The sequence below is a fragment of the Myotis daubentonii genome, chromosome 5, assembly GCF_963259705.1.
Source record: "Myotis daubentonii chromosome 5, mMyoDau2.1, whole genome shotgun sequence".
NCBI classification, from domain to species: Eukaryota; Metazoa; Chordata; class Mammalia; order Chiroptera; family Vespertilionidae; genus Myotis; species Myotis daubentonii.
Genome location: NC_081844.1, coordinates 40193728 through 40215170, shown reverse-complemented (window position 1 = coordinate 40215170; position 21443 = coordinate 40193728). Strand labels below are relative to the sequence as shown.

The window sequence follows — 21443 nt, the reverse complement described above, 5'->3', positions numbered from 1 at the left end:
CATGACTGTAGCTCTTCCTGTAGATGCCTTCTCTCCATGGGATACTGGAACACTCATATTAACTCCTGACTTAAAATGTCTTCCCTGATTTTCAGGTATCCTTTAAATATATACACACACACACACACACACACACACACTCACACACACACACATATATATATTCAGAGAGGAAGGGAGGGGGAGAGAGAGATAGAAACATCAATGATGAAAGAGAATCATTGATCAGCTGCCTCCTACACACCCCACACTGAGGATCAATCCCACAACCCAGGCATGTGCCTGGGAATTTCCTGACTGGGAATCAAGCCATGACCTCCTGGTTCATAGGTTGAGGCTCAACCACTGAGCCACACCAGCCGGGCTTCAGGTATCCTTCTGATAAGTTTTCCTGTAGATATTCTTGAACTCTCACTGTAAAATCTTCCTCCAGATCTCACTTCCCCTCGTCCTGTACACTAACTCACCTGAGTTTTATAAATTTCAGGGAGAAAAGAAGGGCACAAGTAAGTCTGTTCATCTCCTAAACTACTCCTTCCAACTTTTTAAAAAATATTATCTTTCATGTTTCTGACGTGCAGTATGCTTTTGTCTTATAACATGTGTATAATTCATACCAAAATATGACTAATTTTCACCCGAGCTTCCAGAAACCTGTGCTCAGCCAGCTTGCCACTGGCTGTTCCTTCACCAGCCCACGGCTCTACTCCAGCAGTGCACTCAAGAGGTTTTGCACTAAAATATTTTCTTCCTTGACTTTATGAAGTTATGATACCAAAACTTTGGTGGGGGGGGGGGAGGGGGGAGTTGGAAATCCAAACTAAAAAAGAGTCATAGTTACTAAGAGTTCCACTTTATATTCTTATATGTTCAGAAGGTCAAAATTGTTCCATAGTCTCTGTTTTACAGAGGATATATCTGGCTGTTGGACACAAAAGGAGGTATGTTCTAGTCAACCGCATAGGCCAAGGTTAAGTCACCACTCTTTTGCCATTTTCTAACTTTTCAGAAAATGGAATTCTTTAAAAATCTAGGTTCAAAATCTAGAGTCTCAGGCAAAGGTCAGGAAATGATTCCCCCTCTTTATCCCCCCAGAGGCCTTCTCTTGAATCACCATGCTTCCTCTCAGAGTCAAGCCACCATGGGCAACCTCCCTGTCCCTTCAGTCACTTCCTCATCCCTTGGCTTTCCCACGGCCATTACCAAAGTTCCCTGAGCATTAAAGTGACTTACTTCTAACCCTGCTTCAGCCTTTCTATCTAGATCACACAGCAACCTCATTTTGGGTTGGGATCACTTCTCTCAGCCCAAGGATTCAGAACCTTCTTTAATTTCCTTATATTCTTTTGAGCTCAGTAAAACAGTTGATGCAGATGTAGCGTTTGTCTTGTACCTGTCTTGTGAATTAATATTCAGCATTACAGTAATGTGGTATAAAAAGCAAGGTCCTGGGACTCAGAAACATGGATACAAATCCTTGTGCTGTCTCTTGGTTGTATGATCTTGGACAAACCATCTACTTTCCAGAGCCCCAGTTGCAAATGTGAATGAATACACAGTCTGGCTGTGGCACAAATTAAAAAGTAAAATAATGGTTGTGAAAGCACCCAGGTTAGTATGAAGAAGGTACTCTAATTTCTGTTCCTTCTATCAGAGAACAGTTGCTCACCTAACCCCAATAAGAAGTGGCTTATTTCCCCTGTATCTGCTTGTGAAAATCAAATGTTTTGGACAAATAACCCTTCACTTAAAAGGTCTATTCTGAAACAGGAAAATATGGCTCACAAACTATACTCACAATGCTTAACTCAAGTAGCTGGATATAATTTTAGAAGAAGACTAGAGTGGAATGCATATCAATATGAAGGTCCTGTGGTACTATTTCTGCCATGAGCTTTTTTTTTTTTTTTTCATAATGTAAGCCAGGCTTCTGAAATGCAATTCCCAGAGCAAGAGAGAGGTGCTAAAGCAATCACATTTATGGTAAATCCAGAAGAGGAAGATCTCTGTGGGTATCATTTCAAGGAAAGGTCTCTGTCAACAGTCATTGGACACCAATGGAATGGAGCAATTAGAGATGGAATGGACCTGTTCAAGCAAACATGGTGTGGTGGCCATGAGGCAGAATCTTAAAAAGTGAAACATCCTGTAAGGATAATGAAAGCCTTGTCAGTGCTTTGTATTTATATACCATTTTTAATTTCTAAAAGCAGTTGAAAAAAATGTTAAGTCTCAAATGAGTTAGGCCAGGACTTATCTATAACTAGAGGCACGAAATTCATGCGTGGGTAGGGTCCCCAGGCCTGGCCAGTGTCAGGGCCATTCGGGGCCTTCCAGTTGCCAGCCAGGGCCTCCCTTCCCCCAGCTGCCAGCTGCTGGGTGGGGCCTTCCTTCATTCCACGTCGCCCCCTGGTGGTCAGCTCATGTCATAGTGAGTGATCAAACTCCCAGTCTCCCTGTCCAACTCCTGAGGGGACACTTTGCATATTAGCCTTTTATTATATAGGATTCTCTCCTCAAATCTCCCCATCCCAGAAATGTTGGTTCTTTTTTCATTCTACTTTTCCCCTGTATTTGTCTTTCCCATCGCTATCAAGCTTCTAGAAAGAGAAGCTTCCATTTGTGTGCTCTAACTCTCACCTCCCAGTTGTCCTCAGTCCACTTAGACTCTGTCTTCTGCCTTCATTCACCACCCCACAGACATTGTCCTTGGAAAGGCCACTGGTAACTTCCTAACTGCCAGCTCCTCCAACTTGACCACTCTTTGGAATTTGACACTGTTGACCCCTCACACACTATCTGAACCTCTTCTATCCATCTTCATTCCCCTCTTACTTTCCCTTTCTTTTTCCTAGCTCCTTTCTTTGCCCACTCCCCAAAGAAAGCATTCCTCGGGATTCCAATCCATCTTCCTCATACTCTTTGCTTGTGTGATAGCACATCTTTCTCTGACTTCAGTTATTATTCAGATGTGGTCACATCAATCGGAGTCTTGTCAGGAGATAGAAATCACATCAGAGAAATTTTAATGTAAAGAAAACTGTTAACTGAGAAAGGGATTTTTAAAAGACTCTGAAGAGTACAGAGGCAACCACTTCAGAAAGCAGGAACCAACATTAGGGATGAGAGAATGTGAGCAAGACAGGAGCTCAGAAACTTAAAGGGCTTTCCCTCCCTTCTCCCACCAAGGTGAGGTTCAGGCCTCATTTCATACTGTGTGATACATTGTTAAGGCAGCCTAGCAAACAAATATATGCACGTGCAAAAGAATGAGGTTGGAACTTTACCTTATAACATCTACAAATTTTAATTCAAAAAGGTTCGAAGACCTAAACATTACAAAATTCTTAGAATAAAACATAGGGAAAATCTTCATGGCATTGGATTTTGTAATGGTTTCTTACATGTGGCACCAAAAACAGGCAACAAAAGAAAAAAAACATAAATTGAACTTGATTAAAATAAAAAAATTTGTGTTTCAAGACACTGTTAACAGAATGGAAAGGCAACCTACAAAATAGGAGAAAATATTTGCAACTGTATATCTGATAAGGGATTAATTCCAGAATATATGAAGAACTCCTACAATTCAACAACAACACAAAACAAACACCCAAATTCAAAAAATGGGCAAAGAACTTGGAAAAAAAATTTCCCATAGAAGACATACAAATACCCAGGAAACACATGAAAAGATATTCAATGGCATTAGTCATTAGAGAAATGTAAATCAAAACTATAACGAGATACCAATTCACACACCCTCGCATGGTTATTATAAAAAAACAGAAAACAGGTGTTAGCAAGGATGAGAAGAAATTGGAACCAATGTACATTGCTGGTTAGTATATAAAATGGTGCATATAGTCTCTATGGAAACACTAAGGCGGTTCCTCAAAAGATAAACATAGAATTACCATATCACCCAGCAATTTCACGCCTAGGCATTTGAACAAAAGAACTAAAAACAAGTTGTATGCTAATGTTTACAATATCGTCACTCACAATAGCCAAAAAGAGGAAACAACTCAAATGACCATCAATGGATGAATGGAAAACCAAATGTGACTGATAGATGGAAATAGAGATAGACACAGAGGTATACATAGAGATACAAATATTATATACAATAAAATTACTATTCAGCCTTAAAAAGGAACAAAGTTCTGATAGATACTACAATATGGATAGACCTTAAAACATTACATTAAGTGAAAAAAGGATGGCACATAAGGTGGACAAACATATCTGGGTACACTTATCTAGATACCTAGAATAAGCAAATTCATAGAGCCGGTAGATTAGAGGTTACCGGGAGTGAGGTAAGTGGGGAAGTTACTGTTTTGGGTGATTAAAACATCCTGAAAATAGATAGTGGTGTTGGTTAAACAGAATTTTGAATGTACTCAGTGTGATTGAATTTTACACTTAAAAGTAGTTATAATGGCAAAATTCACATTACATATATTTTATTGCAATTTATTTAAAAGCCCACGAGGTAATGTTGAAGGTGTGTGAGACTGGAAAGGAGAGGAAAGGAGTGGGACATTTGGGATTGAGGGCCAGCATCAACAGAGCTCGCTAGTGGATCGGGGGAGAATATGGGTGTACCAGCTGACATCGAAGTTGCCCGACTGAGATCTTGAGTAGCTGCTTATGAGATTATCAAGATTAAAAGGTGATCCAGGCTGATAAAAAGGTCTGGCGTTACAGGCCACCACTTGTTCAGTTGTGGTCTCTCAGTATGTGAAGGTCTTTATGGGACATTTCATAGTTTAATAGAAATGTGATCTATGACATTACCCCATTCACCAATATAATTGCTTCAGCTGAAAAAATGAGCAGACAAACAAATAAGTAGTAGCTAACATTTGCTGACCACTTACAATGTACCAGACAGGGTGCAAGCGCTTTGTATACATCAGTTTAATCTTCACAACCACCCTCCAAGGCATGATTGCCCTCATTTTAAAAACCCTATGCTGGGCCATTCCAAGTTGAGCCATTCCCTAAAATATGTCTTGCACTGCCCAGGCTCCATATGTAGGTACATTTCGGACCTCTAATGCTGCCATGTTGTTCTGTCATTTCACTCTCTAGACTCAATTCTACTCGTCCTCCAGAGCCCCTTCCAAAGTCATCAGTTCTACACTGTGTTCCAAGCTGACTCGATCAGAACTGATCATTTCATCTTCAGTTCTCACCTAGCACTTCGCACTTAGTAATCTAAGAAAATGCCTCCCAAGTGGTGTCTCCCCACCAAGACTCTGGGCTCCTTAAGAGCTGAAGAGCTTTTTCCTTGTCTTTGAAGCTCCATCCGTACATCTCAAAGTGCCTTTTGTTCAGGAGCACTCCTTAAGTGTAAACTTCTTACAATGGACAAACTGAGTTTTGAAAGGGAGTGCATGGCTCAGATTATAGGGAAACCCTCTGGTGCCTGGTCCCCATTCAGTTCTCTCTCCCTGCTACACTCACATCTTCTTTCTGTCTAGCTCTGCACATCGATGCACATTCGGAAATCAACTTCAGTCCATAGAAGGGAAGCATCTTGGTTCCTTTTGCAGCATTAAAAATTCATGGCCAGAAATATTAGGAGCCTCAAACCTTCCTTCCCCTGTGGAATATTCTCTGAACCAAAGCTTACACAAAGGAGACCAATTCTTTCTTTTTCACTGTCTACCCAGTACCTAGCATAGTGCCTAGGACATAGCAAATACATAGTAAACATTTGTTGAATGTATCATGAACCCACTACTTCTGAGTTAAAAGACCCCAAGGGTTCACCGGTGTGGCTCAATGGTTGAGCAGCAACCCAATGAGCAAGGAGGTCTAGGTTCGATTCCCAGTAGGGAGCTTGCAGGAGGCAGCCCCTTGATGATTCTCTCTCATCATTGATGCTTCTAATTCTCTCCCTCTCCCTTCCTCTCTCCGAAATCAAAGACTTTTTTTAAAAAGACCCCACGGCTGTCAGGGAATTAGCAAACAATGCTCTGTCATATGTTAAACAGAGGCTTGTCTTTCTAACAACCAATTGAATTACTTATCACCTACTAGCTACCTTGACATTTATATCACACTAGAGACCCAATGCACAAAATTCGTGCAAGGGTAGCCCTTCCTTCCCCTGGCTGCTGGCACCGGCTTCCCTCTGGCACCTGGGACCCAGGCTTCCCTCCGGCCCCAGCTTCATCCAGAAGGACATCCAGAATCATGTCCAGAATCACATCCGGTATAATAAGCATATTATGATTTTATTATTATAGATAGCCCTTCTCTTATACCTCTTTCAGAAAACCTCCTGTGTTGGGAAGAAAAAAAAGTCAACCGCAGTGTTCAAGCTGAGCCTGACTTCTCTTGCATACCTAAGAAATCCTTTGCCCTCTGCCAGGCCTTCTCCTAATCCTCACCAAAGGAGATTATCTCTGTAATCCTGCCACACATCCTGATTCCTTTCCCCCCATTTGTCTCCCTCTTCCCTCCCATTCCTAGTGAAGCACTACCTTACTTCCCAATCATGTTCAGTCTCTCTCAAGAGAGACACAGTTAATGATGCCAAGTCCTGATCAAAGAAATAAAGGCTGAAAAGGATCTATCCTGTCACAGGTCCAGTCAGCTCTGTGTCCTGGACATGTGTGTGTGTGTGTGTGTGTGTGTGTGTGTGTGAACTGTTCTCCCTTCAGCCACAGATACCAAACCTGCATTGAAAAAGTACACATCGTTTCTAAATGTTCTGGTCTACATCTTAACACTTTATTCAAGTGAGTAAACATGTATTAGAATCAGTTCTATTGGAATTTTTTCCACCTGCTTATTATGGTGAAGTTGAATTTGTGAGCAAGAGGAGAGGATGTCAACGTGTGCTGAAGAGTTGGAAAGAAAAAGAAAAGGGAGAGAAGCAAACGAGGAGTGCCTGATATTCATTCATCTGGTGGCCAAGACTGGAGCCGGTGTTGAACGCTCAGCATTTCCTCTCTGGCACCGCTGGGTTCTGGAATTCACACAGATGTAGACAATTATGCCTTTGAAACTTGGCTTCCAGAGAGGTTTATCCCATTGTCTACACAGGTGCCAATCGAGTGAGAATTTAGAAAATGGGCCTCCTCCATTCCTGCCAAGCCCTTCCGAGTCACAGCATTTAGATTTAGAAACAGAACACGGCTCCCTGGGAGGCGTCGGCGTGAATCCAGGGGCAGATTTGGCCGAGCTGCTAGTCGGTGCCGCTGGCTCCTGTGTGTCCTTTTCTCCCCCACATCCCTTCTCCAAGAGCAGAGCCCCTCCCGTGAGTGAGCACCAGGCCAGCCCACAGAGGGGAGCAGATTCCTTCCCTATGGCCAAGCACCATAGCCTGTCAATAGCTGCTTTTTCCCAAAATGCCATTCAGAGCTAGGCACGAGCGGAGGACACAATCCTGCCCTGAAGATGTCTTTGGCAGCAATGAATGCAGGTTCTCTAAGAAGAGTGTCTGTGAGTTAAATGGCCAAGAATGAAAAGACCGGCCTGCCAGGGCTCCTGTCAGGCGGCTGCCAGGTTAGGCGGCTGGAGAAACCGACACCTGCACGCAGATAAGGAGATCAAACGGGAGCTTCACGGAGCGGGCCAGGCTCCAGACAGAGAGAGCAGCAGCAAACTGTTGACCTTCTGGGTGTTTCTATTGCACCAACGAAACTCTCGCTCACCAAGACATTGCTTTGACAAAAAGCGCATTTTAAGGTTGGATCCCCAAATCCCATGGTAAAGCTCCTCCCTGGTACTTGTTGGGAGAAGGTGGAGAAAAGTAAAAGGGGGGAGAGTGAGTCACAGGCACTTGGACACCAGCCAAGTCCATTCCTTTCTCCCAGGATTTCCCATGCTAAGTGGAGGGATGCGATTAGTTTGCAAGGGGTGGGAGGCAAGCATTTTCCCTCATTCAGGGTTCAAATTTGGAGTCTATGCATTCCAGGAAAATGAGTGCAAAGGTACTTGTATGTATTTACTCACAGTTCATTTGTTTTTAGGGAAAGGGTCCGTAGCCTTCCTTGGATCCTCAGAGAGGTCTGTAGGCCAAACTAGGTTAAGAACCGTTGCCCCTGCCATAGCTGGTTTGGCTCAGTGGATAGAGCGTCAGCCTGCGGACTGAAAGGTCCCGGGTTTGATTCGGGTCCAGGGCACATGCTCAGGTTGCGGGCTTGATCCCCAGGAGGGGGCGTGCAGGAGGCAGCCAGTCAATGATTCTCTCTCATCATTGATGTTTCTCTTTCTCCCTCTCCCTTCCTCTCTGAAATCAATAAAAATATATTTTAAAAAAAGAACCGTTGCCCCTACATTATTTCAGATTCCCTTTTATCAGGGACAGAGACCCAGAAAGAGGGGCTCCACTAGTACACGATGAACCCAAGCTGTGGCCAAATTCCCTGAATAAGGAAACTGGTACCCACCACACTGACTCCCTCCTGAATGACATCACACCAACCCCCACTCCTAAAGCAAGTGAGGTGTGAAATAGCCCACTCCACCACCTCCTCATCCCAGCATCACTTATTCCTCTCATGTCACCCAGTATATTTCCTTACAACCTCTTCTCCGCCTCACTGCCCCAGCCAAGTGGAATAGGCCCAGGGCAGGCACCTTCGGTCGGGGCACAGTCCTTACCTTCTCTACTCCTTCTGGGCAAAAGAACCTTGACTAAGCTGATCAGCGGAGCACATCCTGTTCCTGTTCCCATTCTTCACAGCATCTAAAGGGATTATTTTAATCCAGGACTATACAAAGGTATAAAAAGGATTCAGCTATTTGAGCTTATCCACGCCTGCATACCTAAACAACAACTATAAACAATATCCACTCTGTGACTCCAGGATGTGGTTCTGCTGGGAACAGAGCTGGTGAGATCTTCAGGCAGGAAGGTTGGACCAAGGGATGTGTCTATGTCCAAACGCTCTGATCCTGTTTCTGCTTTTGATTCTTTTCATAGTCCGCCCTTTCCCCACCACTAACAATTCAGTTCCTTCTATCCGTGTCAATATAATAATTGTAAAGAACTATCTTCAAAAAGAAGTCTTTTTTTATTATTCTGCAACTTGTCACAGGTCAGACTTTACGTAGAGAATCTTTGTCCGGTATAGTATTGCACCAATAATGCTCTTTGCTACTTTGCTAATGCTGCTGGGTGACAGGTTACATTTGTCAGCCAGGTATAGGTATAGACCAAGACCACCCCAGGCAAACTACAATGTCAAGGTCGTCTTGTCCTGCCCAGAACCATACAGTGCTCAGCGATTCACTCTCTTTCACCTCACAATTTACCTGCATCACCTGCCTCATTGGGGATCTCACCCCCAGCTAGGGTGCAAATGGTAGCAGATGCTTTTGAGCAAGAAGATAACAGATTCCTAACTGAATTCCTAACCTCCTGAAGAAGACATATCTCCCATTTTAGAAAAGTCATGAACTCTACAGTGCTCCCTGTGTTGCCTGTCACACACTCTTTTGCTGGAGGCAGCCACAGCTTGCTCTTCAACCTTCTCATGTCATTTTACATGTAGACTGGACCATGTTATTTTTACTTCCCTGTTTTCTCCATAAATTACACATAAATTTAAAGCATCATTCAATAATCATGAAATCTCTCTCTCTCTCTCTCTCTCTCTCTCTCTCTCTCTCTCTCTCTCACACACACACACACACACACACACACACACACACCAACTGCTGAGGCTGTGCCAGAATTGTCATAGATAACATAGAGCTAGAGGTAAAATAAAAAAGGGTCTCATGCTCACTCCTTCTTTCCACAGATTCGAAACGTGGCAGCCAATCTCTGTGTGGACAGCAAGCATGGAGCCACGGGAACCGAGCTCAGGCTGGACATCTGTGTCAAAGATGGCTCGGAAAGGACATGGTCTCATGAGCAGGTATGCCGGCTCCCAGAAGCCGTGGGCTAGGGGCCGAGGCAGGCACGGGGGGACACAGTGGGAAGGAATCTCCGGAAAGGCTGTGTGGGGCCTGGGGCAGGCGGTGGTTCTGTAGGTGAGTGAATCATTTCCCTTCTTTGTTTCTGCTCCTCCTCAGAGCAGTTGTGATCCTCAATGGAGATCATGTATAAAAATGTGCTTTAAATCATAGGAAGGATGGAAGAAATGTTGACTGTGGCCCTGTTATATTTCCTTTCCCAGAATATATCGTTTTCAAACCATGAAAGGCCTGTCCGAGGCGGTGGAACTCTTCCAACTAAATTTCATGGCTTTCGTGAAAGACTCTTTGTTACTCCATAAGTTCGTATGACTTTAATCTTACTTCTGCCCTCTGGCTGTTTATGGAAAAGAATATTTTACATACACCTCTGGTTGCTGTAGGAGTTTGTAATCTCACACATGAAAGGTACCTTGGAGGCAATAACACCCCATGAAGGATGAGCTTCATGGGCTACGTACAGGCTGTGTGTTGCTTCTGATTGAGAAAACCTCTCAGTGCTGCCCAGTTTGTGAAGTGAGGTGTGACCCCTGACCCGCTTTGAAGCTTGACAGCCCTCGTAAGGGGCTTTCCTCACACTGTGTCCCTGTTGTACTGTTTTCATGTTTAACTATGAACTATTTCACATAGGAAACTATAAAAAACATTATACCCAGCATTTATAGACTCATCATGCAGATTTAACAAGTATCTTCAGCTATTTCTATATTTTTTAAAGAATAAAATTTATGCCCTAGCCGGTTTAGCTCAGTGGATAGAGCGTTAGCATGTGGACTAAAGGGTCCTGGGTTTGATTCTAGTCAGGGACACATGCCCAGGTTGCAGGCTTGATTCCCAGTGGGGGCTGGGGGGAGCGGGAGGCAGCCAATCAATGATTATCTCTCATCACTGCTGTTTCTATCTCTCTCGCCCTCTCCCTTCCTCACTGAAATCAATAAAAATATATATTTTTAATAAAGAATGAAATTTACAAATACAGTTAAAGCCCCTACCCCGCCTTGCTACTCCCTTCTCTCCCTCTGCAAAGGATATATTCCACGTTCAGGATAGTATGTCCTCCCTGTGCTTTCTGCTCCCCAGAATTGTCCATAATGCCTCTCTTAGGCAAACCAAAAAGGAGACAAGCAATTTCCAGTAAAGTATTAGTGATGCTCTACTCTGCTCCGTTCTGCTCTGTGCTGTGCTGTTCTGCTTGAGATATTCCTTACGTGTCTATCTTTTCTACTATGGCTAAAAACCTGCCGTGCCAGCCTAGGGTCTCCCGGAGTCCTCAGGTGTGCTGAGACCCAGCACGGTGGCACCGCCCCCCACTGCCCCGTCCTACCCCACCTCTAGCCTGAATTCTCGGGCAGAGCAGCATCATTCAGGAAGGCACCCATGCACTGAGTCCATAGCACCACCCAGAATTAGTTCAGTCAATCACTGAACCAACAATGCCCCTTCCACCCCAAGCCTGTAATCTGGTCCTTGCACTCTTTTTAAAAAATTATAATATATATATATATTGATTTCAGAGAGGAAGGAAGAGGGAGAGAGAGATAGAAACAGCAGTGATGAGAGAGAATCATTGATTGGCTGCCTCCTGTACACCCCACACTGGGGAGCAAGCCTACACACACACACACACACACACACACACACACACACACACACACACACACACCCCACTCCCATCCCCCGCATGTGCCCTGACCAGGAATCAAACCATGACCTCTCGGTTCATAGGTAGACGCTCAACCACCGAGCCATGCCGGCAGAGGGAGGTCCTTGTACTCTTATCCCACAAGCTCACGATGTTCTAGCAGGATCCTGGGCCATGCAGTCAGGCCCACCTAGATTTCAGCCCGTTTACCCTGTGTGTCCTTGTGAAGTTATTAAACCTTTCTAGGCCATCGTTCCTCCCTCTTTAAGCAGGGACAACAATTCAGCTCCCAACAGGGTTATTATGAGAATAAGTCATGTCTATTATATAACAGCATCTTGCACATCGGTGCAGAGTCAATATACTTTTCTGCCTTCTCCCAGTCCTCCCCCCAGAGCGCTTCATGCTGACACCAAATTAGAGCTCTCTCAGGTCCCAGGCAACCACCACACACCAAATACTCTTTCTCGTTCACTCAAATCTCTATCCCGCAGCGTGCCACGCTGATCAGATGGGCTATGAGGAAGCCTGTAGCCCCAGGACTCACTGATAGGAATGAAATGTCAGTAAAAGCTGACTCACCTGCCCCTTTTCCCCTCTCTCTCTCTCTCATCTCTGTCTCTCTGTAAGCACCACAGGGAAGCTACCAGGGGTGTGAGATAGTGTTGGCCTGTTACCTCCAAGAAGCAATTCTGACTTCAGCCTGAGAGCCAGAGAGAAGAGTTCAGAGGCCTCCCAGTAAGACTGGTACCTAGAGATGAAAGGTTATTTTCTAAAAGGAAAAAGAAAAGGGAGCATGCCATAAGGAAAATCTTTGTCTGAAGGGTCAAATTCCTCTCTGCCACCTCCATTCAGCCCAACCAGGAACCAGACCTAGGCAGCTGGTTGATATGAGGTACACATACCTGAATGCCTGAATCAGGAGCAATATTTCTATCCCCTGGAGTGTTCTAGAATGAAATATTTGTCTGGACTTCAGATTTTATTTTCCCGCTGAAAATAAAGATATAGATAAAACCAACTCTAAGGTATACACTTTAAAAATTGTTCTTTTATTTTCCTTCCCGCTCAGGCAAAACTCTAAACATCTATGGAATGTAATTCAAGAAATAGTCAGCAGAGGGCAGCACTAGACAAGCGGACATAAGAGGAACTAAAGGGACCAGTTAATAAATCTCTTTAAAAAGATTTCCAGTCTCTGGAGACTGAAAGCAGAGCTACAGGAAGATTAAACAAGGTTGACAGGAGGTTGAAAATAAATCATATTTAAAATATGCACCACGCTATATTGACTTGGAGGTGAAAACATTGCAAGCTGCTTTGTTTTCTAGTAATTACCTGCAAGCTTTATTCAATGACTTATTAGCATTAGGTCCCATTCTTTTACATTTAGATGAAAATTCCTGAATGAGAAAAGAAGTATATCAGGACAGGAAAATTATAGCTATTCTTTTTCATTCAAAAGCATTCATAGAACACAAAAGGGACACTTATGAAAGCTCAAGTGATCCTGTATATTTAAAATAAACACAACAGTTCCATGGGCACTGACGAAGAGTCTGTTGAAGCACCCATTTTTTAGTTGAGGGGAAAATATGTATTATCACTGTTTCCAAACAGTGAAGATGAGTTTGAACTTTATTCTCCAACACAGATATACATGAATCACAACAACTGTATAAAAGACAACTGGAAAAACACTTATGCAGAAAGGTCCATGAAATATGAACATTCATACTTAAAAGCACAAATCATTAGTCTTGCTAAGACTGGAGAAAACTTCTGAGAGTGAATTCGTTGAAGGAGAAATACTTAAACTTTGAAAGGAGAGAAACTACCCGTTAGAATAGCAGTCTTGGCGTGTTCCTTTTCTTGTTAATTCTTTTTTAAATCATTTTTTGTTTTTCAATTATAGTTGGCATACAATATCAGGTGTACACGCCAGAGATGACACATTCTATAACTTGCTAAGTGATCATCCGGGTAAATCTCATCCCCATCTGACACCACACATAGTTATTAGAATATTATGGACCGTATTCCTCATGCTGCACTTTACATCCCCTTGACTATTCTGTAGCAACCAATTTGCACTTCTTAATCCCTTCACCTTTTTCGCCCATCGCCCCCAAACCCCATCCCATCTGGCAACCCTGAAAATGTCCTCTGTGTCTATGAGTCCGTGTCTGTTCTGCTTGTTCGTTTACTTTGTTTTTTAGATTCGATTGTTGATAGATAAGATTGTTGCAGAGCACCAGTGATGACTAATGTGACTTCTATGAAGGAAGCAAATGTCTGATTCGTTTTTCAGGGCCATCTATTTAGCTGTTTGATATCACTGTGGCATTGTGCGCTGGCTTTCAGTTTCCTTTAGGGACCAAGAAAGAAAACTAAAATTAGACTGTAGGTCTGGAAAGGATACTCCCCAGTGGCCATTATATTATGAGTCCCTGGGAAGAGGGAGGCGGGGAGGGGAGGGGAGGAGGGGTGGGGAGAGAGCCCTGGTGCTGTTTGGCCAGGCAGCTGCTCTGATCGCATTCTGGGGAGGAAGCGCTGACTGCAGTGGAGCAGGCCCTGGTCCTGCTGAGGAAGCAGACAAAAGCTCCTTTCAAAGGCCTGGAGGGGAGATGTGCAAGCAGAGATGAAGCAGGTCCCAGCATGTGGTAAAAGGACAGTTTCTGGGACATGGTCTCACTCTCAGGACAGAACACATGGATGGACACACACTGCAGAAAGGGACATGCGCTATCTCCCGTAGCTGCCAACCACACAGCAAAGTATCACCCCCCACAGAAAGAAAAATATTTTTAATATTTCCAAATCAGGTAGCAAAGCTATGATAGTGTATTTGCAGTTCTGTATCTAGGGAGCTTATTCACGCAATACAATGCAGACGCAGGCAACGTTACTCACACCACATTCATGTTAAAGCAAAGATGTTATGCGTCATTAAGGAGTTATGTGTCATTCTGAATCTACATTTAAAAGTATCACTTAACAGAAAAAAGTAGAGCCCTGGCCTGTGAGGCTCAGTTGGTTGGAGCGTCATCCCGTGTACTGGAAGGTCACAGGTTCGATTCTAGTTAGGGCACATACCTGGGATTTCGGTTCAACCTCTGGAGTGGGTACAGGAGGCAACCAAGCCATGTGTCTCACTCACATTAATGTTTTGCTCTCTCTCCCTCCCTCTCTAAGAAAAAGTAGTGAAAGTAATATCAATTTCCTCTAAAACTGAGGGATGGAGGTTAAAAAAACTCATGAGTTATTTTCTGGGAAATCTAAATTCTTCTGTCTGTAAGAAACAGCCCAAGGGAAGAAGACAAACTATGAATGTCACAGTAACGTCACCCAAGGCAAACAGTGGCAATGCTTTCATCATGCCTGCTTGTTTCTGCCTTCACAAGAGTGCACACAGAAAAGTGTGCCTAATGACTGAAACACTCAATGCCTGATTGCTTTGCCATGGCCATTAGGGTAAGATAAATGGCAATAGAATGCATTTCAAAAACATAAGCAAAAACATTTTTAGCTAATGGTAGAGGCAACAGAGTAAGACGATGAATACAATCTGAAGCTATATCACATGGGGTGTGGGAAAGCAATCACCAGGTAATAATAATAATAATAATAATAATAATAATAATAATAATACATAAAACACTGAAGACTGCAGGCTAATAATCAGTCTACAAATCTAGTGACTGCTGCACTATAATAATAAATCTGGAAACAAGAAATAAAAGTCACTTAAAGATGCCCTGAAATATAATTGCGACAATACATGAATAAATCTTTCCAAGAGACACATCTGTGTAAGTGTGCCCTAACACGGGTATTCTTTTGGGCCTAACAGATTCATTTATTAAAAAGTAAGACAAGCAAAACATAAGAAAAAAATAAGTAAGAAATACTGTTATAAAGCCATTTGACCCCTGCAGGCCTGATTTTCCTCAACTGCATAATAAGAGGCTGTTCTAAGTCGTGATTATGGTCCCTTTTGGCTCCAGCCTTCTGAGAATACAGCAGGTCCTCCAATCATGCTGTATTGTTCAACATGGTTTCGTTATGACATTGATGAGTTGCCATAGGAACTTAACTCTTGTTTATATCAATTAGCCTATGCTAAAACTGGTTTCGTTATATGTTGTTTCACTTAAATCACAGAACCTATCGATGATGGTAAGTGAGGACTGACTGTTTAAACAGCAAAAAGAGATACAGGGACAGAGAGGCAGAAAGACATCAACAGAGAGGGAAATGGATTAACCAGTGAAAACCACTGGTTCCTGCATTGCTTGGTCTGTTTATGGTACCAAGGAAATTTGACATTTAAATAAAATATTTAATCAATGTCAATGGCAGGCTTAGAGGTTGGGAAATAGTAGGTTACTGAGCCTAGACTCATTGAAGTTGAAAGTTCAACAAATAATAATATGGTTGATATTATAATTAGACCCAAAGAGAAAAAATTCTTTTGATGGACCAAGAAGATTGATTCATTCATCTTCAAGCTATTCCAATACACTTTTTGTTAATATAATGAGTGCAAATTTTTATTTATTTGGTAGAAATCGTATTGAACATTTATTATGTGTCATGACTTGTTCTGGGTGCTGGAAACATGAAGATAAAAAAGGTATGATTCCTGCCATTTAAGATCTCACTGTCTGGCAGGAGATACAGAAACATAAATGGACAAACATGATGAAATAACGTAAGGATGGCAAGGAGTAAGGAGCTCAAACAGGAAGGCTGCTTGGAGGAGTGGACAGCTGAACTAACGGTGGCTTTCCAACCAGTGGAACTCTCATTAACAAAGTCACAGGAGGGAAAATATAGCCTGATTGATGCAAGGGACTGTAAATATTTTGTTGTTGCTGGAAGGTAAACGAAAGGGAAGAGATGCAGCTATAAAAAAAAATGGCAAAGGGCAGATTGCGGAGAGTTCTTTCCATGTTAAAGAGTTTGAACTTTAGAGGTTATATGCAAATATTGTGGGATTTTAGGTTGAGAGGTAGCACGGCCAAATAGGCATTTCAAACAGACTTCTCTGGAGGCTGAGGAGGACAAATAGGAAGGAATTTCAAAAGGAAAGTAGAGGTGAAACTAATTAGGTCATTTTAGTAGTCCAGGGCAACGGTAGTGGAGATAGAAAGGAAGAGATACTTCCAGCAATATTTGGAAGACAAAAAATGGCCAAACTTGTTCATTGATTAGATGAATAGGGTGAGGGAGACAAAAGAGACAGGCTGACAAGTTGGATGATCTGACCACCAACTAAAACAAAATATAGGAATAGAAACAGGCTTAGAAGGGATGAAAATCAATTAAATTTAGGATGTGTTGAATTTGAGATGTCCATGTAGGAAAATCCTACGTGGAGTTGGACTAACACAGATTAGTTATCAGCACATTGTCAAGAGTTGAGTTGAGTATATTTAAGACCAACAAGAAAGGTGCAAAGACAGAGGGTCTAAGGAGAACCCAGAGCATCACCTCTGTTGAAGAGATGGATAAAAGAGGACATGGGCAAGATGGAGTTATAGGATAACAAAGCCCAGAATTTCAAAGCCAAGGGAGTTGTGAATCCTGGGTTGAAGGGAGTGATCAAAATCAGAAATGCTGTCCTGGGCAGCATAGCTGGAGTACTGGCCCTCACACCAAAGGGTATTGGGTTCGATTCCCAGTCAAAGGCACATACCTGGGTTACAGATTTGATCCCAGGCCCTGGTTGGGGCTTGTTTGGGAGGCAACCTATCGATGTGTCTGTCTCACATTGATGTTCCTCTCTCTCTCTTCCTCCATCCCTTCCACTTTCCCTCCTCCCCACCCGCAACCACAAAAAACAAAAACAAAAAAAGAAAAGAAAAAGCAATAGAAAAATATTGTTGGGTGAGGATTTTTTAAAAAATCAGAATTACTGAATAGACTTTTTTTTTTGAGAAGTCATTCTTCTGCGCAGAAGTTAAATGAATCTAAAAGTGCCTCAGTCCACAATCATATTTAAACAAACAAACAAGAAAAAAACTCAAGGGAAAGAGATCACACAATTCTTCTTTATCGATCAATTTTAAATGACTCACCTAAAATCTCTTGTCCTTCTATTCAGAATATACCCGTTCAGGTCCTGTCTTGTGGTGAAACAAAATATAGTCACTTGCCATTACTCAATCAACTTCCATATATTTGATTTAGATCGTTTCTGATTTTCTTCAGATCACTCCCCCAAGTTCTTTCAAGTTTCTGCAGTTCCTCCATTTAAATGTTTTTGTTAGCCATCCGCAGTATTTTTCCAGATTCTCTATATTTTCTTTCCTGGATAGCACTCTAAAACTGAAATATACTAAAAGCCTGGTCAGTAGAAGCACTAAGTGTATCATCTATATACTAGTGTCCTGGTGCACAGATTCATGCACACTGAAAGAAAATTAATTAGAAGAAATATTTTAATATTGCTATTTGCCCTTTCTCTATATAGAAATGTCAACCAAATTCACAAGTGACAATGACAGATCGAAACACACATGTGCAACTGGCGCTAGTGAGAGTTTTATATGCATCATGCATGCGTGAGTCAACTTAGCCTTTTATATATAGAGAATAAACTTCCTTAATTAGAACTGCTTTCTGATTTAGCTAAACTTTTTCCAGCCTAGTGAAGCACCTCAACTTCTCTTTCAGGTAATTGTCAGCAACACAGCAGTAAATATCAACACGAAGCAGATTATTATTATAGATCATGCAGGGAGAACAAAGGGTAAAATATTTAACTGTAGCAGTATTTGACTATTCTGTGCAGTGAGAAAACTTGAAGTCATTTTTAAGCTCCACCATTTCTTCTTTTCAGTCGGGTCAAGTTTCTAAACTTTCTAAATCTCCATTTTTCAGCTAATGAAAAGAAAATAGGATTCTACCGAATCTCCTATCTACCTACTTCAGGACTTCTGTGAGAATCAAATGAGATGAGGCATGAGAAAATGCTTCACAAACATTTGGTTAAATTGTAAAATGTTTGCACCTGGCTATAAAGCAAGTTGGGTTCTGGGCTGAAGACCTCCAAGGAGGCTAGTCGCTAGGGAGAGGAAACTGGGTGTTGCTACGTGATGTCATTCCCTGGAGCCCACAGCGACTATTTCTGGGCTTGGCTGGGATGTGGGCTGCATTTTGCGCCACAGGGTCATGGCAGCATTGGCTGCGATTTGGTGGGGTGTCACTCTGGTGGTGGGGCCTATGTCCCACTTGGGGGAAACTGAGTGTTCGTTTGCCATGGTGCTATTTATTTTTAAATGGCCAATGTGCATCATGGCAACTCCTGTGTTGAGCACCTGCCCCCTGGTGGTCAGTGCATGTCAGAGCTACCGGTCGGACAGATGGACACTTAGCCTTTTATATAGAGAGAGTTGAGCATCGTGCTTGCTTTATATGAACATGGGGTTCTTGGTACCTCTTTCTTTTGCACAGTTTGGCTTTACACAGCCAGATCTACTTTACGTCATATCATAAGAAGTATATATACTTACTAAAATTTTAGATTGGGAAGAAATAGGACTCATCTAGTCTATCTTCCCACTTAAGGATTTTTCCTACTACACCTCTCCTACTCTTGTTTTCTCTCCAAGTCAAACTCAAGAAAATATTCTTTCCCTACAGGAATGTGGTGGGTCTTAAAAAATTTTAATACATTATACAGTTAATTTAGTGCATCATTAGAAGCATTTTTAAAATAATGGAATGGCATGGATAGGATAGAATAGACTAGGATAGGATGAGGTTGGATGGAATATCAGAGCCTATTAAAATCCAGTAAAGATAAATATTGTTTCATGAAACTTGTTTTAGTGGAGGGGAAGTGCATGCGTGAGTGTGTGTGTGTGTGTGTGTGAGACTGTGCATGCGTATATGAGTGTGTGTGCATGTGAGAGTGCGTATGAGCAAGAATGTGTGTGTGCATGTGAGTATGTGTGTCTGTGTGTGCATGTGTTAGTGTGTGTGAATGTGAGTGTGTGTGTGAGTGTATGCATGTGTGCATGTGAGTGTACGTGCATGCGTGTGTGTGCATGTAAGCATGTGTGAGTGTGTGTATGTGAGTATGTGTGCATGTGTAAGTGTACGCATGTGTGTGAATGTGTGAGTGTATGAGCGTGTGTGTGAGTGGGTGTGAGTGTGAGTGTGTTTGAACTGTACTTCTTACTTCAAAACATGGCCCTGCGTAATTACTCACCACCCCCAGGACATTAATTTGCCTATTCTTTACTTCATCAAGCTTAGCTTTCATTTAAACCAACTTTTTAAAAAAATTACTAACATCAATCCAGCTCAGTTCTACTCCTGTGATGTTTTTTTCCAGTGAGTCTGCTCATTTAGGCTGACTGTGGCATTTTATCAAACTGAAGAATATGAAGAGCTTCATTAAGGAGTTTTTCCTCTCCTCCCATCTGCACACCATCCTCTGTTATTTTTCTAGTACCAAACTGGACACTCCTCATTTGCATTTTTGGTGCCCTCAGCCAAAGTGCAGCTGTTACTGCCATACACTTTATATTACACGAGAGGCCTGGTGCATGAAATTTGTGCACAGGGGTAGGGGGTGTCCCTCAACCCGCACCCTCTCCAATCTGAGACCCCTTGGGGGATATTCAACCAGCAGTCAGACATCCCTCTCACAATCCAGGACCACTGGCTCACTGCCTGCCTCCTGATTGCCCCTAACCACTTCTGCCTGCCAGCCTGATCACCTAACAGCTCTCCTACCGGCCTGATTGCCCCCAACTGCCCTCCCCTGCCATGACCCACCTCCTCCACCAGGACCCACCTCCTCCATGCAAAGTAGCGGAGACACCAGGACCAGCCCCCTCCGTACAGCGCAGAGCTGTGGGACCCCCAGGCATCATGGCGTGGAGCGGCCACTGGGCCCTGCCTCTGCTGTGTGTGCAGCTATCTTGTGGTGGCCATCTTGTGACGACATTGCCCGATGGCGTTGCACAAGGGCATGACACCACCTAGGCTTTTATTTTATAGGATGCCTTTTTCAACATCTCTCTGATGCTGAGACTTAGTTCTTTCTTGTAAGTCCCAAAACACATCTAAATTGCTCCCCCTGCTCTCGAGTGTCTTCAGATGAAACTCACTGCATCTTTTCTGCTGTTGTCACTTCGTTAGCTCTTTACTTTTGGATGGAGAGAAGACATTCGACCTGGTGAGCCGCTGCACACCCGAAAGTTCTGCTTCGACGCGATCTCGCACAGCAGCCCGGTCACTCTCTATGACTGTCACGGCATGAAGGGGAACCAGCTCTGGGGCTACCGGAAGGTAAGAGTCAGCTCACAGCAGGCATTCCCAAACTGCCGGGCTAAAGGTCTTCTCACTCAGTGTTTTCTTTTAAAACACACGGATGGAAACTGCTACCCGGACATGTGTACACGTATTTGGCCCACATGCTTGGAGACCACCAGCAGAGATGAGGGGAAAGATAGAGTGTTTGGGGAGCGGCCTGCTTTTGGCTTTGTTTGTGATGCCAAACAGTTATGACTGAAAAATGGCTTTGAACTGAACACTAGCACCACAGGGGAGGGATGAGTCATATCCCAGACAATTCTCAAAAGGAGGGGCCACAAACCCAATAAACACATGAACATAGGTATTCTTTTTAAGAGCCCTAATTCTCACACATACACACACACACACATGCACACACACAGATGAATGCATCTATTCATTTATTATATATCTCAGGCTCCTTTGGTTGGGAGCAACCTGGGTTATGACAAGTACAATTACACAAATAAGTATACATTCGTGTAGATGTAATTGTGGCACCCCTTATACAGAAAGTGATCCATTTGTAATTCGGCCA

The 21443-nt window shown here is 43.0% G+C and overlaps 1 protein-coding gene across 1 annotated transcript in view; it reads left to right on the top strand.

The window, feature by feature from the left end:
• The window catches only part of GALNTL6 (polypeptide N-acetylgalactosaminyltransferase like 6), a 524449-nt gene extending 503331 nt beyond the window's left edge, over positions 1-21118 (top strand). Inside the window, exons 8-9 of the mRNA XM_059699512.1 lie at positions 9774-9890; positions 20750-21118. Of these exons, the coding sequence (XP_059555495.1) occupies positions 9774-9890; positions 20750-21118 (486 nt within the window). The remainder of the gene's footprint in view (positions 1-9773; positions 9891-20749) is intronic.
• Positions 21119-21443: the final 325 nt, after the last annotated feature.